The sequence below is a fragment of the Anopheles arabiensis genome, chromosome X, assembly GCF_016920715.1.
Source record: "Anopheles arabiensis isolate DONGOLA chromosome X, AaraD3, whole genome shotgun sequence".
NCBI lineage: Eukaryota > Metazoa > Arthropoda > Insecta > Diptera > Culicidae > Anopheles > Anopheles arabiensis.
This window is the reverse complement of record NC_053519.1, coordinates 16,866,172-16,889,549: the sequence shown is the minus strand read 5'-3', so window position 1 is coordinate 16,889,549 and position 23,378 is coordinate 16,866,172. Positions and strand designations below refer to the sequence as shown.

Sequence of the window (23,378 nt, the reverse complement as noted above, 5' to 3'; positions counted from 1 at the left end):
ACTCCGGGCAACTATGACTTCGGTTGACTCTGGATGACTCCGAATGACTCCAGACGACTCCAAACTCCGCAAATGTCCAGCTTGCATCCCAAAGTGCGTGCGGGTCTCGGGTAATTAACACCAACGAGCACAAACGCGCGCGCGCCGAAAGTGCAGCTGCAAATAAAGAGATTGTTTTGCATTATTGTTTTCGGGCGCGAAGCCGCACGCCAACTGTTGTTTCCTCCGTTCACTGACACCGTTCAGTGCGTGTGGGAGCGGCCCCGATCCAGCGTTAGTGCACGCGGTGCAGCAGCAGCATTACACACCGATTTCACCGTTGCGCGGCCAAGAAAAGAACATTTACCCCCGCCTCCATTTGTTTTTCCTGCACTCTCTGCGCTTTCTTTCTTGCTGGCAATTATCGGCCCCCGCATCTCGCACACGGTCACCTGAACAAGCTCGGTGATTTGCACATGCTGTGTGTAAATATACAAATATAAATATATTTATTTTCAAAACGCGCCGCTTCACAATTTTTGTCGCCCGCACGCACAACACCTTTTTCTTACTTCTAGTTCGTTTTCCACACGGACAGTCCACCTTTCTGCGACTCTTTTTGTGTATTGTATATAGAAATGAACTACTCCCCTTTGCCAAATGGCCTACTAACCAGGCGGACTGGCCGCGGGGTGGTCTCCAGCGCGACGACACAATAGCATTACGCTGCGGTACGATTTACAGTCAGGTCCCGGGAGGGTCTTTCTCCTCATTCCTTGCTTGCGACGATAAATATTCACACCCAATAGTGGGACATTTGTGTTAGTACTAAAAAACAACAACAACAACAAAACAAAGGTCTTAAGTCTATCGATCTGTTTGTCTTGTAAGGTAACGCTTCGAGACGATGGTGAGTTTTGGCAGCAGCAGTGGGTAGTAGAGTTTGTGTACGCCACCATTTAGTGTATGCCACCGTCCGGCGGGCCGCCGGCAAAGATGGTGGCCAGGCTTTTGGCGGTGCCGAAGAAAAACCCGCACGCACCGAACGCGATGATCAGCGCATCCTTCAGCACGGTCCAGCGCCAGCGCTCGGTGCGGGCCGGCCACAGCGTCAGCAGATCGATCAGCGGCGGAAAGACGAGCGCCAGCGTCGAGGTCGAGACGGCACCGACGAGCGAGATGAAGGTGCCGAGGTTCGGGATGATCGCGGCCAGCACGAACGTGAGCAGGACGGTCGCGAGCCGCAGCCCGTACTCGGCCAGTGCCCGGTGCCGGAAGTGGCGCGTGACGGCCGGAACCAGTATCGTCATCGGCACGTAGAACTGGAGGGCGTACGAGGCGAGCACGGCCACCGCCATCAGCAGCCGGACGATTTGGGCGAGCCTGGTGGGAGGAAAAAGTGAACGAAATTAGTATTGGGTTTGTTTTTTTTTGCGTGAAATGCAACACAAATTCCACCTACAGCGCATCGTTGGGCAGGTTGAGGGTGACGCTGCCCTGTGCCTGCTCGCCATACTTGAGGTAGCCGTAGAAGCCGACCGCCGAGTACAGGCAGACCACGATCGTCATGCCCGTGTTCAGCACGCCGTTCCACGCGATGAAGTCGCGCGGGTTGGCCATGTTGTTCTCGAGCGGCAGCACCACGCCGATGCCCTCGAACGCGTACATGACTGTGCCGAAGTACAGCGGCAGCGTGGACCAGGACGAGACCGGCCGCACGCTCCCGCTGTGCGGCAGGTCCTGCAGCAGGAAGAGGAAGGCGATGGCGAGCCCGGCGATCGCGAGCACGGACGCGACCAGCGAGGTCGGGGTGAGTAGCTTCAGGCTGCGCACCATGTTCATGGCAGCGAGCGGTACCAGCAGGTAGGCGAGCACGGTCAGCAACGGCACCGGGCAGCCGAGATAGTCGAGCAGCTCGCGCACGTTGACCGCCACGAACAGGTAGTAGACGCAGCAGAGGCCGAGCTGCATCACGAGCAGGAAGCTGTTGATCAGCCGCCGGAAGCTGGCGGCCAGCGGCTGGGCCCACCGCGGGCCCGAATCGAGCGCACAGTAGCCGACCTCCGCGTATGACAGGGACGGCCGGCCGTACCGGCGGCACAGCTCGTGCGAGCACCGCACCAGCAGGTGCATGCAGTGCGTGCAGATGACGCCCATCGCGAGCGTGCCGAAGAAGCCGACGTACAGGCCGGCGTTCTTGAACGCGTCCGGCATGGCCAGTATGCCCGTGCCGAGGTTCCCGTTCAGCATGTGCATCAGCGTGTCCAGGTTGGTGGTCGGATGGTCGAGCGTGCGGCCCGCGACCGGATCGGGCAGCAGCGCGCCGTCGCAGCCGCGGGCGGCCGGTTTCCCTGCCTTCCGGTCGCCGCCGGCCGTTAGGTGGACAATCGTGGTGGCGCTGCTGTTGGTGCTGCCGGTGACGACGGTGCCATTGCTGAGCCGTCCGTTGTTGATGGTGTTGTTGTTGTTGTTGTTGTTGCAGTCATGCAGGAGGGGTGTCGTTTGATCGACGTCACGGATCTTCGGTGCCATCGTTTGCTGTCTCGCTCGGCGGGGCAGGGGGAGGCGCTTTAGCCCTTATCCAACACTTCCAGCCAGGTCAGGGGCGTCTTGTTGGCAAGATCGCATCGATTGAACGGCAGCAGGTGGGCGTTATGCATTTATTGTTGCGCTGCCGACCCGATTAAGTGCCGCGTCCGTTATCCGCTATCGTGTCAAACACTGCACTGTTGCTTAGCTAGGGGGTTGATCGAGACGTTTGCTATAGTGTTGGGTTTCATCAATCTTTCGTTGAAATTCATGCATATGAATCTTCAGTGATGAGTGATTCGATTCCCGAATCGACTCTTCAAGGATTCGTGAATCTCCAAGGATTCATGGATCTCGAAAGATTCATGAATCCTTGAATCGACTCTTGAAAGCTTCATGAATCTCCAAGGATTCATTGATCTCTAAAGATTCACGAATCTCCAAAGATTCACTAATCTCCAAAAATTGTTGAATCTCCAAAGATTCACGAATCTCCAAGGATTCATGGATCTCGAAAGATTCATGAATCCTTGAATCGACTCTTCAAAGATGCATGAATCTCCAAGGATTCATTGATCTCGAAAGATTCATTAATCTCCAATAGTTGTCCAATAGTGAGTCTCGAATGGTTGAGCAATCTCCAAACATAAATATATTTCCAAGGATGCATGAATCTCGAAAGATTCATAAATCTCGAAAAATAAATAAATTTTCAAAGATTCAGAAATGCATTAAAATTCATATACCTCCAGGAACACATGAATCTTTGGAGATCCCACCGAACAACATACCCATCGTGGGTTCAATGTATAGGCTGGGCAACCGTCTGTATAGGCTGGCATGACCACGTAGGTTGCTACGTCAAGAAGAGGAATGAAAAGCAGCTCAAGCTCTATGAATCTTTGGAAACGTATGAGTTCCTTGAGATCTATGCATTCCTAGAGATTCGTAATTTTTTCGAGATTTATGAGTCTTTGGAGATTCATGAATATTTGGATATTTCTAAATCTTTGGAGATTCATTCATCCTTGAGATTCATGAGTCTTTGCAACCGAGATTCAGCTTCATTGCATCATTTCAAAGGTTCATTTAGATTCATGAATCTAAATCAGATTTACCTAACACTAATTTGCTGCCTAAAAATGCTTCACACACACACACACACACACACACGCACACGTTGAGAGAAATCACACAAAACACGGAAAGAACGTTCGACGTCGTCGTCGTTGGAAAGGAAAGCAGCCGGACACTAGCCGCGGGCGTTGCTTTGGTAACTGAGCATCGCACCCGGGGAACGGCGGGACTATATGGATCCCTCCTCCTCCCTCCCTTCCCGGGCCCGAACTGGTTCGCCCTGAACGGCCCTGAACTGCTCCCGCACTGCGCTTCGCCCTTGCTGTCTAGCCGTGTTATCAGCGAATTTACTGACCGAAAAATACCCACACACACACACGGAGTGTATTAGTCTTTCTCTGCTCTAATCGTCTTTGCAGCCCAGTGTCAACGGCCCATTTCCTGCCTTGGGAAGGAAATTTTCCGCCCAATCACGCCGAAGCCAGATTACGGCGGCAGTCTCTTGAACAGACACACACACACGCGCACGGTGCCCTTACAGCCTCCAAAGTAGCTTCTCGCCGTTGAATGTTTGGTGGTCAAGGCGTACCGCAGCTGTAAAAAAAAGAAAACAAAAAGAATTAGTTCAATCGCACACACGTAGATAGATGCAAATGTCAAAAACAAGGAGAAGAAGAAGCTGGAATTCGCACAAGGTCGCTCACAAAAACAAGGAACTGGAGATTAGTAGCAGGACGGACAGGTCCTCCTGGCCGATGCAAATCCACCCGCCGGCACAATCCACGCCAACGAGTCAAGGAAGTTCATGGCGTCAGTGTGTGTGTGTGTGTGTGTGTGTGTGTGTGTGTGTGTGTGTGTGTGTGTGTGTGTGTGTGTGTCAGTGTTTATTTGTTTTTTTTTCCTCTCGCTTGGCAATTACGGGACGATTATGATGAAACTCATAACAAATGTACACGCACACACATACACACATACAGAGATGATTAGGGCGCAGTGACGTAGTGACGTAGATCGTAGAGTTGTTGTGCCGGCGCACGATCGATTTGAGATTTGGGAAACACACAGGGCGAAGGCAAAATAAATGCGCTGCTAAAAAACAAAAAAAAGCAAACGTCAAACACCGGGTCAACAAGCTGGTGCGGTAACGTGCGCTGTGACAGGTTCGGCGCGTCCTCGATCGGAGGGGGTGGGGGGGGATAGATCTAGATCAGTTTTGGTGTTGTGTTATCGCTCCCGGGAGAGGGAGATAGGTGTGTGTGTGTGTGTGTGTGTGTGTGTGTGAGAGAGAGAGAGATTTAGGAAAATCCCGGCGCGTGAATCAGAGCTTGTTGCAGCAGCGGCGTTATCAACCGTTACGATCGACGCTGAAGATGTGTTTGATCTACTTCGGAACGAGCTATGGACAAGGCAAGGGGAAGCCCGAATGTTCTGGTAGCTACACCGTGTGCTCAATGTCTCCATTTCCAGGCACATCCACGAGGGAGGAGACTGTCACTCGATCGCTGTGTCCATAAGACGTGGATGGGAGTGACCCAGATGAGGCAGCGTGAGTCATCGCTGCTTGAACTTTAACCCGCCGGCACTGGAGCCATGAAATTGTGGGAACTGTGAGTAATTGAAGCGATACGAAATTGATTTTTTTGTCACTTTTTTGAAGAAAACATTACATGGAGTCGCCTCTCACGTTAGAGAGGCTGTATGAATCTGCTCGTAAATTCAATATTTGACACATAAATTGAATAATTAACCTATTACCCTCAGTTACGCTGAATGGGAATCGGCTCCGGAATTGGTTTCGGAATCGGGTCCGGAATCGAAATCGGAGTCATTTTCGACATCTCCATAAGAATAGGCGTTTGAGTCCAATGATGGTACGTATTGATAGCTGCAAAGAGTCAATTCTGATTCCGTTTCCGGAGCAAATTGCGATTCCCAGCTCAATTCCGGTTCCAAAGCCGCTTCTGATTCCGGAGACGATTCCGAGTTCTCACCACAGGCAGCTAATTTGGACACGCCAAACAATCGGCTAAACAGCAACTAAGCTCCTGCGGGGGTCCCTGGAAACGCTTCACAAACTTTGACCTGAAACAAGTGTGTACGAGGTCATCTCTTCAATTCAAGCGAACACGATTGTATGCGCATATAGCTCATACGTTCACAATTAAGGGTCTATTAAGGACTGCAACGAATTATTGCGGAATTTATCTGACGTTCGTTTTATTTGACAGAAAAACCCTCCTGAAAAATTTTGAAATGAATGAGGAATTTCATCTAAAACACATCTTACTGTTTAAAATATCAATTTTATGTGGAAGAAGTGGCTTTGCGACGACACTTTGGCATCTGGTTTGTATGAGATCCCCTCTAACAAGACCAACCTTTTAAACTTTGATATTGAAATTCTCATATTTGCAAGAATCTACATTGGCCTGATTGTATGTAATGTAATGAGTAGGCCAAAAGTCAATATAAAAATAAATAAATAAAGCATAGCTCTTGGCGAAACTGTGAAGGGATTAAACAGCATTAAACCAGCCTAATCGAACAGCTCGATAGGTCCTGTGGATCTACATTGACTGCTTGTGAAGCATCACAAGGGGTCTACATATTGCAAACTTCTTTAAACATACCTTCAATAGATTCGATGAACTAGATGAAGACATTTACTTTGTTATTATTAACATAATAACCAATCTGCTAGCCCAACTGTAAGCTACAATCAAGAACATAAACAAACCACTGGTCGAAGGAGAGACGACTTTGTTTGTTTTGTGGCACAACATCATTGCGGCCTGCAAGCGGCGCCATAACCATAACAATCATCAGCATCACTCAGCTCGCAGTGCCCGTTTGCTTCCAATTGCTTGCACTTTAGCGGCAACGTCGCGTGCAAGCTGCTTAAGCGCTGCATAGCGGAGCTACTCGTAATTTGTCCTTGCTGCGGGACAGTCCCGCGCTCCATTTTGGGTTGCATTACGGTTGGAGCTGGACCGTTCGCTTTTTTTTCGTTTGCGCGTCCATTCTACTTGCGCCGTCGACGGTTATTATTTACAGGCGCTCATGCCGCTACCCTCTGTCCTTATTAATGGTAATTAAAAATGGATTTCGGTTTGCCAGCCAACCAAACGTTTCTGGGTCGAGCTGTGACACAATGTGATGCAAATTTTACGAACGGAGCGATCAAAATCGTCCCGTCAACGGATCGTTTACGACATAAAATATAATTTTGCCCGACAAACAACGACAACAACAACCCCCGCGACGACATGGTAGGTGTGTGTGTGTGTGTGTCTGCTGATCGGATGACGTTTTATGGGCCACACGGTAATTGGCTGAAAATTTACTAACGTGATCGGCGAACACGCAAACACCTCTCGTCGGATGTTGCCGTCCCGATCACGGACGTTGGCAGTAAATTGGCGTATCCGGCCGGCTGAATCTAGCCGTTTATCGGGTTTGAGTTTTGTATGTATAAATACATTTGTAAAGTGGCCGAGTTTGAGTACACCTTTGGCCCCGCGGCCAATCATTCCGACAGGTTCCGGCGCGTGAGGGCGTCGCTGGAATGGCTGCTTCCTACAGGGCGTTACCCTCTTGGTTGGGTGTTTTTTTTGCTGTCTCTCCCTCCCTGAGGGCGAGAAAACTATTCCACTCTCGTGCCCGAAAATAGCGCACCGGCAATGGTATGTGAGGAATGTGCTGACCAGCGACAGCTAGCAACTGGGTGGTGATTTTTTTTTTGTTGCTGCTACTACTGCTGCTGCTGTTGATCAAACCTGCATTCCTTCGCTGGCCCAGGGGCGAGTGTGCGTGCTCTAATTAGCAATTAGACGCTAAAATCATTTCATTGCCCCTGTACGGATCTTGCTGTTTGGGTCACTCTAAAAAAAACAAAAGTAGGTAAAGCACAAACGCTTCCAACAGGGGGTTTGCACGCACCGGAACAATCATTTTCCAGTGCTCGCAAGCTCCCAAACCACACAGCCACTCGCAACGTCCTGCCAAGGGTCCTACGGACGCTTGCTCACTGCATGGGCACTCGACCACTGTTTGCTTGACGTCAGTGGTTTTCAAGCTGCCGTTGGAAACATTCATGCGATACGGATTTTGTACTGTTTTGCACCAACCAGCAACATCCTTGCAAATCGAGAAGCACTCTAAATTACTTGGTAAGCATATTGATTTGCAAAACTGTACCAATGTTGATGAATAAACCGGTTTTGTATGAACTGGTCAACTTGGTCGGGTTACAGGGCTGTGCAACGATATTTTAAGAGATCCCTTTACTCTGAGGTGTACAGCGAAATTATTGGATTTGAAATCAAAATCGATGAGGAAACTGATGACGACCCATTAAGAGACTACAATCAAAACCAAATCCTGTGCTGAAACCGATACAGTATCCATACTGGCCCTGGAACTGATCATGAACTGATGCCGGTTCCGTACCTGATACTGACACTGTAGCGGTCCAAGAACCGGTAATTAACCCATGCCGGTCTAGGACTCGATTATGTTGATTGATGTTGATACTGAACCCATATCGATCCTGGAACCGATCGTGAACCCATAGCGTTTCAGGAGCTGATACTGAACCCATACCGGTCCTTATATCGCTCGTGAACTCATAACGGTCCTGTAACCGATCATGAACGTCTACAGGTTCTGCAATCAAATTTTAACTCATACCGGTCCTGGAGCTGATACTGAATCAGTCCTGAAAGAATCACCGATTCTATTATGTTCTTGGAACTGCACCATGTTATGACAGGTTCCAGTTCTTTTGGAGTAACTTATTCTGATATGGTCGCCAAACCATACCTGACAGTACATGTGTAACATAGTAATAGCGTAGGAATTAGCGAAGGAATTTCAGCAGAATTTGTAAAGAGATTTGTAATCTGAACCTAAGTGAATGTGATTTTTTCTATTTTATTATTTTAATATGCTGATACTATGTTTCAAAGGGCATCAATCATACGTTTTTGAACTGAACTGCCTCTTAAACCTCCAATACTTCTCAATAATACGAAAATACCTCCAACGTTTGTACATTTTTTTTATTGATTTTTGTTTGTTGAGTATTTCCGGTTAGGCCCGTGTTTGTGCTCCATCGCATGCGATTTTATCGCACGTGCTGTCAAACGCTTTTTCGTATAATATTGCGATTAATTGGATGATTTGAATAATATAACGATTATGAAAAATTAATTTGAGATTGTTCCTACAAAACACCACACATTTAGTTTGACAGATAAAATCGGATGCGGCGTCCGACGAAATCAAAATTTTTTGATTCCGTCGTACGACGAAATCGCACGTCCGACGTTGTCTGTCAAATCCCATATAAAATTTTGACAGGCCTTCCGATAAAATCCCATCCGATGGAGCACAGACACGGGCCTTAGGCATGCATTTTTGCAAATCAAAAGAATGAAACGTATATAATGTTCAAAAATGGACCTATAAATGGTTGCTAACCACTGGGTAAGGCAATAAGAGCGTTCAATAAGATGCACCTCCGGTGAGAACGGGCAGTCCGCGGGCGTCCCTGGACCCTGGCATGACGAGCGCAATGAACCAACCGTGTGCTGAAAATTACTTCAGCATCCACACAAACACACACCCGCACACATAGTAATGCACGATCGCAGTTGGAAAAAAACAAAGCATGGCGACCGGTGCCGGGTCGCAGATGGTCGCCATTTCGGTGCCCGCGCTCAATTGGCGCTACTTATGCGTGCGTGCGTGTGCCCGGCCGCGATGCAAGCGATTCCAGTTCGTGGCGAGCCCGGCTGCCAACCGAACGATTGATTAAATGAACTGGCGGCAGACGAATTTGGAGCGCTTTGGAGTGTCTCGGACGGGCACCGCCTGACCTCCGGAGCGCATGAACTGTCAATTTACACAGTGCAGCAGACACTCTATTCTGGTCAGGGTGGGGGAGGTGAGGGGGGGGGGTGAGGAATCACACGCAAACACGCGGGCTGGCTTCAATTCGCAGAGCCTGCACATCTCCGCACCACGGGAACAACAAAATCTCATTCACGCTTTCGCTACTTTTGGCTTCCTCAAAAGGCTTTGCCGGAACACGTCGCTCCGTCATGATATCTTCGCGGTTTTTTTTGGGGAAACACGGAGGCTAAGTGACATCTAATGGACAGTATTTGCTAGTAATTTAGAAAGAGAAAAGTGTTTTTTTTGTGGTGGACGATCTCTGTACAATCTGCTCTGGACGCGTTTTCGGCGGTGAGTCATACGGCAACATGACGGCATTGCTGAGTAGGTTTCGCCCTAAAAACAGCACTTCCTTTCCGCTGGGTACCTGGGTACACCGCGTTGCAATTTGTCCGACACTCTGTCTGTCTGGTTCCCGTCGTGCAACACCTTGTCTGAACCTCGAGCCTCGGTAGCGGGGCTGGAATGCGCCGCTAAACAATGCGCCGCGGCGGGCGGCGTCAGTATCAGCACGAACGAGGGCGCGAAACGAGGCGCAAACAAAAATGCAATTAACATTGCATTCCGCACCCTTTGACACGCAGGCGCATGCCAATCGGTGCAAGACGTTCGACTGTTACCTGGCGTGTGTGTGTGTATAGTGTGCTGGGACGTGTCGGCCAGGAAAGCGCGTCTAGGGTTAGAATGCATAACCCGCTTGCCTTTACAGCTTCCAGGCCCAGCGGAGCCTCCCGGGGCAGAATGGGGAAAGCAAAAAAAGCTGAAATGAACAAACGTACTCCAACACAGCTAGCGCCATCTCGAGACACCCTCTCTCCTTTTATCTCATTTTATCCCTTTCTCCCCTTCCCCTTTTATCTGACCCTGGCGACACTTTATGCAAACGCGCTTTTGCCTCCAGCCGGGTTGGAGCAGCTCCACGATCCTTCACGTTTCCTTGGGGCTCCGTGACTGGGACCGGAAGATTAAGCACCTTCGAGCGGGAGCGCTCGCGCGCGCGCGCGAGCTCGGATAAGACTTACGGCCGCACCAGTACGCTGTTTTGCGATTGAATATTCAAGCGAGCGTGCGATGTTCTAATCTTTAATTTGCGCGAAATTTATACCGCACATTAATATTCCGACCGATCAGTGCCGCCAACCGGGCCCCGGGGGCGTGATCCTCACGGCACGACCAAGGGGGAAAAGTCTTCTCAAAAGATCGACATCCCCTCCCCCCCCCTCCCCGGGCCCACGACAGCGTGACCAAGGGCGATGCATCGTGCGGCCGCAACCGACCGGCTCGTGCGCACATTTGTCAAAGACGATTTCGCACGTACCGCACTGACAACTCTATCACGCGGCAGCAAGATAAGCGTGCTGAATGGGATAAGGATGCTGCGCTCGGCTAACAACAAGGCGATCTGGAAGGGGGGGGGGGGGGGAGGGAGTTCGGGACTGGTGGCTGTTTGCAGTATCTTCACGAGAATTGCGTTGTTCAAGCGCGGAGGGATTTTCAGCTCTCTGCAGTTTCTTTTCCGCTCCCTTAGCGTTGAAGCGTAGCCTAAACGTTCCGGTGACTGCGTTGAAGATTGCAATGACTGAGGCATGATTCACATCACATTGATGCTGGGTTGATCTTTCTCACAAGATTTACCAAAGATCTGGAAAACGTTACGCACAAACCATATCACATATCTTCAATATATCAAGCAGCAGTATATCTTTGTGGATTTCTCAATGTGTTGGATATAATCCATCGGTTGAATGACTCAATATACATACGCAAATGTTGCGGGCTTTGAGGATTAATACGGTAGAGAGTTTCAGTAACTCTCAATATGTGCCAAGAAATCTAGAAAACAATGTCTAGACCCTAAAAATACAATATATGTACGAGACCTTGAACTAGATATAGTAGATATCACTCACAGGAACTCCTAGAGCTCCGGAGATGTCATGGACGATGCAGATGAACCGTTTGCATCAAGTAGGAGGACTTGCAGAATGTTATTATTTAGAATTACTCTCTCAGTTATAAGGCATAAAGATCTAAAGCATAAGGACATCATATCATACCCGGGATCCTTGTTGGCAATATTCCTTCAGATATATATTGCCTTATGACCTTCAGATACATCGAGAGATAGTAAGTTTTGCATTAGTATACAACATTCTGATCCTCGGACCATTCTAAAGTTCAATGTCTAGGGCATTAAAACATATATTCTTAATGTATCTTCAAATATCAACTTTTGGACATTTGCTCCAACTTCACCAGGCACTTGAGATGCCATGTCCATGCCAAAGACGAATGTATTGCATTGCACCGAGGAAAAAAAAACCCCTACGCTATGAGCCAAACCCGATGCGCTACCATGTCGTGGAGGTGTGTGGAATTTATAAATTCCGTACGTAACCTTTCGCGCGCTCCAACTTCCATGGAGTTGAGGGCGTTCTTAAAATAAAACGCACCACGCAGTACGCTCCATTCCCGGTGCGGTGCGTCTTCTGGCTTGGTTGGTGCCAGGAGGGTGGCGTTTGCTGTGGCGAACATCCCCAGCATCCCAGCTCCACCTATGCGCAAAACGGTGTGTGTATGTGTGTGTGTGTTCCACCCCAAAAGGTTCACTGCTTGCGGGTGCGTTGCTTTCGCGTCAAACGGCTCTCAGCACTGAACGGAAACGGTGTCTGTGTGTTTGTCCGCGTCACCCAACTCCAGGGACCAGGGTAGCCGGGTTTTGGAGATGCTGGAGTAGATCACACACAAAAAAAAAACGGAACTCACGTTTTGCTTGGTGGAGCGTTTTTTGTCATGCTATGAGGAGCTTTGTGCGCTTTGCTTTCCATTTCATTCCTAATCCCTGGCCGGCCCTCCCCCCTCCCGGGTTGGAACATGATCGGGTGTGGTGTGTGGGAAGCAGGGTAAGCGATCGGTATCTTGCTGACCGCGATCCGTTTGTTCTTGTTTCGTGTTTTTTGTTGTTGTGTGTTTCGCCGTGCAAACCCCGATTCGACGCCACAACTTCCTCTCGCCTGATCGCGTCTTTGTTTATCCGTACGCGCAAACCCTGCTTCTCGATCCCGCCCCTGCTCTCTGGGGCGTTTCGCTTTATTTGCAATCATTTAAAAAATCGTTCCCCTGCACCCCCCCCCCCCCCCCCCGTCCCTTTTATTTCGCGTCCGCGGGCAGTTTGCTCATTCCAAATTCATGGCTGTTGGCCGTTTTTATTACCATTCGCTTTTGGATATCGCAAGCCGGCTTCTTCACTTCTCTTGGCCTTTGGGGGGAGTCTCTGGAAAGCAGGAAGACAGAGAGAAAGAGAGAGAGAATAAGAAAGAGACAGTGCGAAGAGAAGGGCTTTTTGCGGCATCATCGCGCAACGGTCATTATGAAAATTTTTATTTCAAAAATCATAAAATTAGCTGACCGTAAACAAACGTAAATAATACGGTACTTTTGCAATCGGAACGACCTTAACGAGCGTCTTGTGTCTGGCGGTCCGGGCGCCAGCCGGCATTTCCCACCTTTTTGCCACCAGGATTGCCGCATGCCAGGATTGGTGGCGCTTTCGAAACGCAACGTCAGCGACACGCGCGTGTACCGTTTTTTTTTACCCCGGCACCGGTGCCGTGTCCCGTGGCGTGGCGCTACTAGGCTGCTGCTATTATTTACAGTCCCTTGGAGTTGTCTTCTTTTTCTTCTTCTTCTTCTTCTTCTACTTCGTTTTCGTAATTTTAACCATTAAAAAGCGCCCGGAAGAGCCGGACACACGCGGACGTTGGGCGGCATAAGTCGCGGGCGTCACACCACTTTCTCACTGCAGCAGCAGCAGCAATTTTCAACATCCGCCAACATGCGCCCAGGGACGGGGGACCGAAATGGGGCAGCAAAAAAGAAGAGGGCCCCTGCCCGATTCGAAATCGAGCGTAAATTTGAGCTGCATTCGGGCGGCAAATGTGTGGGATTTAAAATTCAAATCGGCCGACCGATTGTGTGTGTGTGATTGGGGACCTCGGATCTCGCCTGCTTTATTTATTTACCTATGCTATGCCGCCCCGGTGCTCCCGATGGTTTCCGGTGGAGAAATAAGAAAGCAGAAATGGCCCAGGAAATGGCGCGCGGGAGGATCGATTGATTCCGTTTGCGATTGAGTTTGATAGACCAAAGCAAAAACGCGTCGGAAATCGTATGCTACGACCAATGCCGGGCAGCCCAGGTAAGATCATAGTAAAATCAACAAATGCAAAGAAATCATCTTGACTATTGCAAGTTTGACCATGAAGAGATGTACAAAAAAAAGAAGATATTGGACTCCATTTTTTTCTTCTTCAAATGTTCTTGAGCCGCGCGTGCCCAAGATTAGCTCATTCTCAAGCCCCAAACGAAAACAAACACATCAACAATTAATCTTACAAAAAGGGACGCGCAATACGCAACAGCGCGATCGGGCGCGTGAAATGCAAATGTTAATGCACTCGAGGTGACAACGGATCAACTCGCCCCACCGCAACCACACCCCTCCCAACAACCCCATTACACAACCGAGGAGAGGGGGAGGAGGAGCGTCTATCGAGCTGGATGGACGTTTGCATCTCTGCCGTACAGGCGTCTGGAAAACAGCGCGTTTGCATAATTGGCCGATTGCCATTGTCGCGTCGTAAAGCGCACGTCGTAGCAACAAAAAAACAGTACACACACTCACACAAGTATGAATTATGACTTTTTTATACTTATTGATTTTACATGTAACATCCCCCCCCCCCCCCCCTCGTTGGCGTCCTTATGGCTTGCGCTGTTTTTTTTTAAATAGGCTTATTGACTTTGCTGTCGCTAAATAATTCATACGGCGCAAACCGTACGGATGCGTAAACAAGTAGCCTTTGTAAAATTGCATTCCAGCCAGTGGGGGAGAAATGGGGCAAGGGGGAGAGGGAGGTGGGTGGGGGAGGGTAGATGCAACCGAGCGTCACTTATTAATTGAATGAATGTCTTCTTCATGCATCGCGCCTAGTGGGCCCACTCTGTAACGCTTCGGGTGTGCGCAGCTACGCTTCCAAACTGTCCTCTACCCGGCTGTTGCGGCGCATACTAATCGTAGTGATTTGTTTTAGAAGTTATGGCAACACCCGTTGGCGTAACAGTTTAGATAGCATTAACTTCATAAACTTTGAAACCCATTACTACCAATCTACGTCCATTACAAGGTCTGTTGTATGCAGTTTCATCTCAAATCCTGTGAGTACAAGGGCCTCACATTGTGACGTGCGCTCTGGAGCACACCTCAGACTCCGATGCGACTCCGGCTATTGTTAGTCTGTTAGTCTGTCAATTGGAGTCGTTCTAAGACATCTGCAGTTGAATTCGTCCGGAGGCTGATTCGACCGAAAATTAACGAAGTCGACCGTCGACGAATCAACCGCAGTCAACTCTGGACTAATCTTTCTCTGGATGGCTCCGATTCTGACTCAGAATCCGACTTCGAATGGCTTCAACTCCGATTGAAGAAGGCTTGGACTCTAACTCCGGATGACTTTGACTTCGACTCGGGATGCCTTGAATTCTCACTCCAGACGACTTGGACACCGACTCCGGATGACTTGGACTCTGACTCCGGATGACTTGGACTTGAACGCTGGATGAGTCGGACTCTAACTCCGGATGAGTTCGACTCCGACTCCGGATGGCTTCGATTCTGACTCCGGAGAACTTGGACTCTGACTTCAAACGGCTCCAGACGACTTCAACCGGATCCGAACGATACGGGTAATGATGGTCGGAACTGCCTTCCGGAGTCGATTCCAAAATTTCAAATCACTAACCACTAGCCTCACAAGGCACTACTCTACCCATTGTTATATTATGCTCGACTAATCCCTGGGTGTTTACCCCCCCCCCCCTCTTCCCCTCCATCTACGGGGTTCCCAATGGTCACTCAAATTAGGAATCACCATTCCATTATCCTTATAATTCCTTATTATTCCATTCCTTATATATTGTGTTGAAAACTGTTAATGCATTGTCCAATGTGTCATACGTTCTTCATAAATCGTGCAAGATCAAGCGTCTCAATCACAAAATACAGCATACAGACAAGCGAGAGCGAAAAATGTGCCATTAAATCTACTAAAATGGGACGGGGGATCAACACGGCGACGAGATACAAGACATGATTGAACAACAGCGCGCCCGCGCGCACGTTAAGCGTCAATCGGATGTCACCGGCTCTCCTCCACTGGTTGTTACCGGTTGGGGCAGGATAGAAACAGATGAGATGCGGCCGCAGCCGTTCGTTGCTGTGGGTCGAGTTGCGGAATAATAGCGTTAAATCATGAAGCAGCATGGGCTGTAGTAAAGAAGAACTTTCGGCACCACACTGTTGTAGTGTGAAGAAAAGGTATTGGGGGGGGGGGGGGGGGGTGGGAATGAACAAATCAAAGGCATCAAATTGTTTATCGTTTTCGTCTAAGCTTCATCAAACAACGATGGTGTTTCATTCCTTTACTACAACCGCGTACTGTTGGGAGGCTGTATGAAAACAAGATATCGAAATTGCGCTCTTATTCTTCTTTTTGTTAGCGTGCCTCCCTTTCAACGAGAAATATCAATATTTAGATTATCGCACGCGCTCCGGATGAGGATCAAAACCACGTCCAGTGTCCTTTCACCAGATAGAGCAAGCGCCTCTATCCATTGGACCATCCGTCGCTGCCGTACAAGAGCGACCCCGCACTGACACACATTGCGCGTTTCGAACGCACAATAAACGCCCGATAGACAGCCGAATGACAGAAGGCGCGGGTTGGCGCGCGGGCCAATTTTGCAATGTCTGCATTTGATGGTCTGCGCTCGGTTTTACGCTTCTTAACTACATTGCAACTCACCGGGGAAGGGGTGCCCTGGGGGGGGGGGGGAAGGGTTATTCTTGTGGGACGTATATTGTCTGGCGTGCAAAACCGGGATCGGACATCGAAGAAGGGGGAGGTCGTAAAAAGTAAATATAAGAATGAACACTTTGTTAATGATATTAATAAAACGGTACGCGGTACCGATCGGCTGCGGGCGGCACTGGCACCCCCGGGGGAAGGTGTAGGCCGAATCGCTCATTACCTCGCGTGAGAACGAGGTGGTGCAAGAGGAGGGGGGGGGGAGAAATGGGTTTACATTTTATTGCCTGCAACACCGTACGGCTGCTGCGTACTGGTGGGGCCAGCAGGCGGCAAAAAGGCCAGGGCCTGGAGCGCGGACCCAGCCCGAATTGCATTTCCTGAACCCCGGCCGTAATGGCTTTTCCGATGCGTGTGTGTCAGTGTGTGTGTGCTATAAAAATAAAACAACAACGCGGGTGCAATAATGATCGAAACCGTACGATATTTTATTGCATTCGCCGTGAAAAGCAAACAAAAAAAAAGAAGCGAAACAACAACGCTGCAGATGGATTTGTGCAACGCGCTACGATGGCTGCCCCCAGGCCCATAATGCGGAATGCATTTTAAATTGAGCTAAAGTGGTACAAGGTGCCCGTCACTGGGCGCCTGTGTGTGTGTGTGTGTGTGTGTGTGTGTGTGTGTGTGTGTGTGTGTGTGAAAGTGAAGCATTTGTTGACTGCAGTTTAATTAAAAAACGGCTTATCGGCGCAATTCGGCTGGCATTATCGCGAATATCAGCCCCAAAAATCTTCCCGCCCGTGCAATGGGCGTTCCTCTGTTTTGGCTACATTGGAGTGAAGCTGCTGCAGGAGCAGCAGCAGCAGCATTAGCAACGCTAACGCGGCTTTAATAGGCAATCAAAAACGCTCGTAAATAAGCATATTTGCCATAAAATGATATTGATCATGGAAAGCAAAACAAAGCAAAAAAATCTCCAGCTCCTCCTACTACCCCACCCCTTCGTATCTCCCCTCCTCCCCAACCTCCCTCCAGAGAATGGCAGAACGCTTCGCTCCGGCGTGGCGAACGATGGAGATAGTTTTACGATCCGTTTTTACGATCTTCATTGCTATTGAATTTATCGCCCATTTAACGAACGTTCCGCATGCGTTTGCACTCAATCATCCCGCAATTAGTTTACGAGATTAACGCCGGCTGGCTTAACCTCCTTCCCCCCTCCTCTTCCCCTTCTGGGGGACCTGCTTGGGGAGGGAACAAAACGGCGAAAAAAAAAACCGCGCACTGGAAGCTGCAGTCGCGCCTACGAGAGCCGTTTTGAATCCGTTCGAAAACATTCTCTAGAACGCGTTCTAGACGACTGCGAAGGATGGGGCGAGCGAAAGAATATCTAATTTATTCGCTTCTGCTGCTACTATAATGTATATAATATGGCGAGCAGGATTATTAAGCAAAACAAATCCTAAATTCGATGCCCCTTTCGAGGTGTGTGCGTTCCTAATGCGCGGGTATTACTGTCGTAAAACGGCGTCGCTCCATTATGCTGAAACCGTTGTTCGTCGCACGAGCCCCACATAATTATAGCCAAACACCGAGGCAAATGCTAATCACGGCTTCCGTACACACCATGGCAGGGGGGGGGGGGGGGAAGCAAACCTTTCCGAGGTGCTTTAATTAAGCCGTTGCGCGCGCGGGCCAAATGGGAACCAGATGGTGGCGCGCAGTGTGCCCAATGCGTAGCGCGTGCACGCATTGGCGCCCGAGCAAACAAAAAGGCCCAATCGGTTAAATCGGCTGTTTGGCACTTGGTACGCATTACTGCGGCAAGTTTTGGGTGCTTGATCACAAAAACACACACACACATACACACACACACACATGTTGATACAAATTTTACACATCCTTTCAGCGGATTCGAAGCTGCTGATTTAAGGCTGGACTAAGCCGTTGCCAAAGAGAGCTGGCGCGGCTGCAGTACGGGGATGGTATGGATTTGTTGAAAAAATTTGAAAATTTGAAATTTGATGCATAGATAAAAACATTTGTCTTATTCTCTCTAATTGTTGAAATGGGAATTTTAAAGTTTATTATTTTTTAAATATTTGATGATTTATAACCAACAATCTTTAAAAAAAAGTTTATTTATTTAGTTGATTACCAAATTTCTAGTGTTCAAAATGTATGTTTTATTTATTCAAATATATGTAATGTTCAACCCTTTTGCTCATATTCTCTAATAATTATTCAATTATTTAAATATTGTGGACAGAACAAAGTGTGGCAAAACTGCCATTTTTCATGAAATACCCAATGATGCAATTAAACTTTCCAACATTTTTTTCTGACAATATTGACTGTGTTACTGTATAAGAGAATAAAAAAAAATCAATAATCACCTGAAAAATAAATCAAAATGATAAAATCATTTTACATAAAATAGCATAGGGTAAACGTAGCTATAGTGGTGCTAGTACCAATAGTGGTGGTATTGCACTAAAATGCGTCTCATACGATAAATTAACAGTATTTAAGGTATTTATGATAGTGTGAAATGTTCTCTAGCCTTTAACAAAGGATTTTAAAATGAAATGGGGCCATTCCGTTTCTCAGTGACCGAAAACTTGATTATTTTGTGAAAGGTATCAACATTTTTCCAAAATCCATAGGATTTCATAACGATATTCTTTTTTTTTAACGTTCTAAATGACCACATAACAACGCAATTATTAGTTTTTTGACATAATTGTTATCAAATGATATTTTTTTATTCAAATTCATTGGCTTTTGACCATATTTACGAATTTTTAAGTGTTTTTTACGATAGTGCCATTATAGGTACACCAAACAGGCATGTTCCTATAGCGGTCCTAGTTATAAAATCAATAAAAACAGGAAATTTTAGAGTTTTTTCGACGACATTTTTGACATGTCGTACTGTTTTCATTAAAATAAGCAACAAAAATGAGTTTTCAGTAAGTAATTTATCAAAAAAGGCCAAAATTCGCTTATTTGGCTGAGTGAAAAATCGACTTCAAATCAAGCAAACTCTTCTGGGTATGAGTTGACGACAGGTGTTATTCAGTACTTTAGTCAATATTTTCTTCAACCAAATTCATACATTTTTTACGATCGCATTACGAAAGAAATCATTATTATGGCAGTAGTCCTTGCTATTCACAAGAAAACAGCTTCAAAACTAAGTTATATTGATATTATATACTGTTTTGAGGCATCCTTGTTTACCACCACTATAGGAACACAATACGACGACTATAGGAATCATACCACCATTATAGGTACAACGAAGCAATCACAAAAATATGTCTTTTTTCGTAAATTTGATGTGTTTCATGGTAAAAATGGTTGTGATTGCAAAGATAAAACATATTCCAACATATTGTTATGTGTTAAAATATTCAGAAATTGTCCTTCCTGACACTTTAAATCCATTAAAATACATCTATACCGCCCCAAATTGCACCACTATTGGTACATTTATCCTAGTAGAAAATATAAGTTTTCGAACTTAAAAAAGTTACGAAAAAAGTAAATGAATCTTATAAATTTCCATGTCTTCACTTAAGTTAATAAAACTAATATTGGTGCCTTGATACCAAAATTGAAGCTTTGATTCTCAATACAACAAATTTTATTTAATTCTGCAACAGGAAACAGTGTTTTCCAACCTAACATTCGAATATCCACAACTATTCATCACCTTCAAGATGTTTTTCAACAGCTGTCAAATGGTGTATTTGCATCATAATAAAATTTCAGTTCTTACACATAATGTTCAACACACCAAAAAAAAAAACTGTCAAACGCAACACAGCTTGATTGACGTGTTGAAAATCATGCGGAAGAACTGAAACGTTATTGTGATGCGATTACAACAGTTTACAGCTGTTGTTTCGAAAAAAAACCCTGTAATTTTACGTACAAAGTGTATGGGAATGCAACCATGGGAATGCCGGTTGTAGAAGTGAAGGTGTAAATTTGGCCATTGAGACAACGGTGAAGTTGATTGGCTCAATAAATTATTTATTAAGGTAACAACCATAAACCAAAGATTAGAAAAAATAACAAGAAACAAGAGCTAAATAAAAAAAAGCAATGTTAAGATGGTTCATCCGTAAATGACGCTACGGCGTATCAATAAGTGTAAAACATTTTATAAACGTTACGTAATTTATGGATAAGCCTCTTTAAAAAAACAGACAAATTAATATCACATTTCCACCAATTCGCAGTATTCTAAAGTGCCTGCACTACGAGGCGGACTTGAACCAAAGGGAAAAGGTGCTAGTGCTTAGAGCAGCGAAATTCTGCGAAGCTCGGTCGTTGGTGCCAAATTTCTCGCCCGATTTGCCAGTATTATCGCCTAATCCAAGGCCCATCAGATGGCGCTCGAGCTTGCACCCGCCAGCTAATATTGAATGGTGTGCTGGACTGGCGGAACCTGGCAGAACAATTGATCCTGCAGCAGCAGCAGCAGCAGCAGGTAGGCAGGTTTCCGCCAGTCCGGGTGTGTGGGTTGAGTGTCGGTGTCCTCTTGCCGGTGTCGAGTTGCCGCTTTCTTGAATGAAAAAGTATGAGTCTCCGGTATCGAAGATGATCACATCCCAACAACCATCAATGAAACCATTGATGCGAGACGCGTTTGAACCCGAAACCGTCTGTGGACCCGTTGGGCTTTAGTTCACACCAAACAGCCGTGTCGCTCACGTCCGCAAGCAAGAGAGCCACCAAGCATAGCAAACAAAAAGCATCGCATGCTCATAGGCACACCGATGTCATCGGTGCTTTACTGTACGATACGGGCGGACGTCATGCTGCAAAGATGCGTCCAATTCTCGGTTTTTGGCCCGAGAGTTGTCGGGTGTGTGTGTACCGCACGAAGAAGACGATGAAGGAAAGAAGCACCAGAGGCATGATATGGTAGGTAATAATGGTTGGCTACGTTGCTTTGACCTGCCCTGAGGGAGGGATGTTTTTTTTTTTCTTTTTCGTTGTTGAGGTTCGTCGCCAGTAAACCTCCGCAGTCGCAAGCAAAGTTCTACAAATATTGTCATTATCCTTAGGGACCGGTGTCCCGGAGACGGCTTTGGCCCGGCTTCCTATTTGCAAAACCTGTGAAGTACACACAGGACCTTTTCCTCTTCTTGTGTTGTGTGCTTTGGTTTCTTCTATCAGTCTTGCTGCCCCAGAAGGCACAGCTCGTTGCGCGGACGTTTGTTTGCAATTAAAAAGGAAAACATAGTAAAAAAACGGGCACACAAAAATCACTCCGACACCCAGTCTGGCACGCACGGACAACAAATTAGAGGACGCGTTTGTAGGACACGTTTTGTTGGTGGGCAAGCGACGAACCGGATTCCCATTTGTGCCCGGCGCGAGATCGGCACGTCGCGCTGAAACGTGAGTCCCCGGACGAACACCCGGGAACGTGAAGGGAACAGGAACACACACACTACATACCGCTTGCCTGGGAGTGCAAATTTCGGTGCAATCGGACCCGCGCCGAAACAGCGACGTGGTGGTGAAAGATTAATGGCTCCTCCCGGGCGTCCCTATTCCCGCGTCTATTCGGCAGCACAAAGGGAATTTGATGCGACGCAGACTGTTGAGCGCGATCTATCACCAGCCCCGCTCGGCGCAGCCCGGAGCAGCCGGCGAGCTTGCACTGATGGGCAGAGATTGGCTGTAGGCAATTTATGTTTCCTGCCCGCGGGTCGAGGTCGGCAGAACAAACAGGCGACGAAACTATCGCCCCATCTATTTGCCGGCCCCGATCGATTATTCCAGTGCCCAATGTGGGGTTCTTCCCCAACAACGCCCCGCTGGTCCGGGCACTTGCGGCATCGATTAGATAACCGCGCTGTTTGCGCGTCCGGTCCACTATCGGTGCGCTTCAGGTGTCACTTGCTCGCGCCCCAAGCAGCGCCTGGTAGACTCCGGTGGGGGCGAGCGGGCCACAAAACATGTTTACACCAGCGCACCACCACCCCCAAACAACCCCTCACTGTATCGAAGCGGTTCCGACTGTCCAAACAGTTCCGAGTGCACCGTCACTGCTTCGCACACTGCCCCCGGAAGCGCTCTACCACGACAGGAATCGATGGCTTTGCTTACCCACGGCAAAAAGAAGAAGAAAATGGATGCCCAGACAGGAATGGAAAGGTGGGTGGAGGGAAGACTTCTCTTTGAGCTGTCCTGGATTCCCGAAGCCCCACAGCACAGGATCTCGGCGGGGGATAGCGCACCTTGCGCGCGGGCACTTCACACGTTGCGTTCGCCGCCGGTCAGCGTGCACTAGAGATTACAGGTTCGCCACTGGCCGGACACCCGGCCAGGTTCTGTTTGGTCTGCTTCCGCATACCTTCCCTTTTCCCCTTTCAGCGAGCGAACATCAAGGGGTTAGAGGGAACGTATCTATTTCCGATCCGATTGCTTGTGTGTTTTGTTTTCTCCCCCCTCTTTACGATTGACGTTTGAGCAGCGGCAACGGCATGGGATGTTGTCGGATTGCCGTGTACAATCATACACACACACACATAGGCACAACACCAGATATTGGATACGATACGCGGCATTGAGTTTCCAGGCACCTTTCCCCCGGCGGTAAGGGCGCACCTTGGTGGGCGCATTGAAGCGCAGCGCCGACAGCGTTTGAATGCTCGATCCAATATCCGGCGCGGCACACGAGCGAGTGTGTCGGATCCGGCATAGGGGAGGAACCGGGAGGAGCTAAGCTAATCGGAAGCAGGGCTAATAAGGGTGATTGCCGGGTAATATTTGGTTAGCGTATCCGGTATTGGCGGTTTCCTGCGTCGGCTTTTTCAAGCCGCTCGGGAAGTGCGGGAAGTGAAGATGCCGCTGTTGATGCGGCAAGCTACATACAGTGCAGTCAATGGTTTGGTGTTGTCCAGTGATCCAGTGATGCTTCGGTAGCCTCAGGTAGGTATTGGT

At 48.1% G+C, this 23,378-nt stretch overlaps 1 protein-coding gene across 9 annotated transcripts; it reads right to left on the bottom strand.

The window, feature by feature from the left end:
• Positions 1–448: 448 nt before the first annotated feature.
• On the bottom strand, positions 449–22,737 carry LOC120906483 (proton-coupled amino acid transporter 2-like). Of its 9 annotated transcripts, none has more exons than XM_040318201.1 (5): positions 22,542–22,737; positions 12,757–12,817; positions 3,627–4,179; positions 1,442–2,716; positions 449–1,362 (listed from the first exon to the last, which is right to left on the bottom strand). In XM_040318201.1, exons 4-5 carry the CDS (start codon positions 2,509–2,511, stop codon positions 939–941), a joined length of 1,494 nt encoding a protein of 497 aa, XP_040174135.1. In that variant the 5' UTR covers positions 2,512–2,716; positions 3,627–4,179; positions 12,757–12,817; positions 22,542–22,737; the 3' UTR covers positions 449–938. The 9 variants fall into 9 exon arrangements, with proteins under 9 accessions (XP_040174135.1, XP_040174139.1, XP_040174137.1 ...); XM_040318205.1 differs by lacking the exon at positions 22,542–22,737 and adding an exon at positions 21,888–22,099; XM_040318203.1 differs by lacking the exon at positions 12,757–12,817.
• Positions 22,738–23,378: the final 641 nt, after the last annotated feature.

Coding starts and splice junctions, on each gene's coding strand:
- LOC120906483 (XM_040318201.1), bottom strand. CDS start 2,511: ATGGCACCGAAGATCCGTGACGTCGATCAAACGACACCCCTCCTGCAT. Junction 1,363..1,441: donor AACCTGCCCAACGATGCGCT/GTAGGTGGAATT, acceptor TCCTCCCACCAG/GCTCGCCCAAATCGTCCGGC.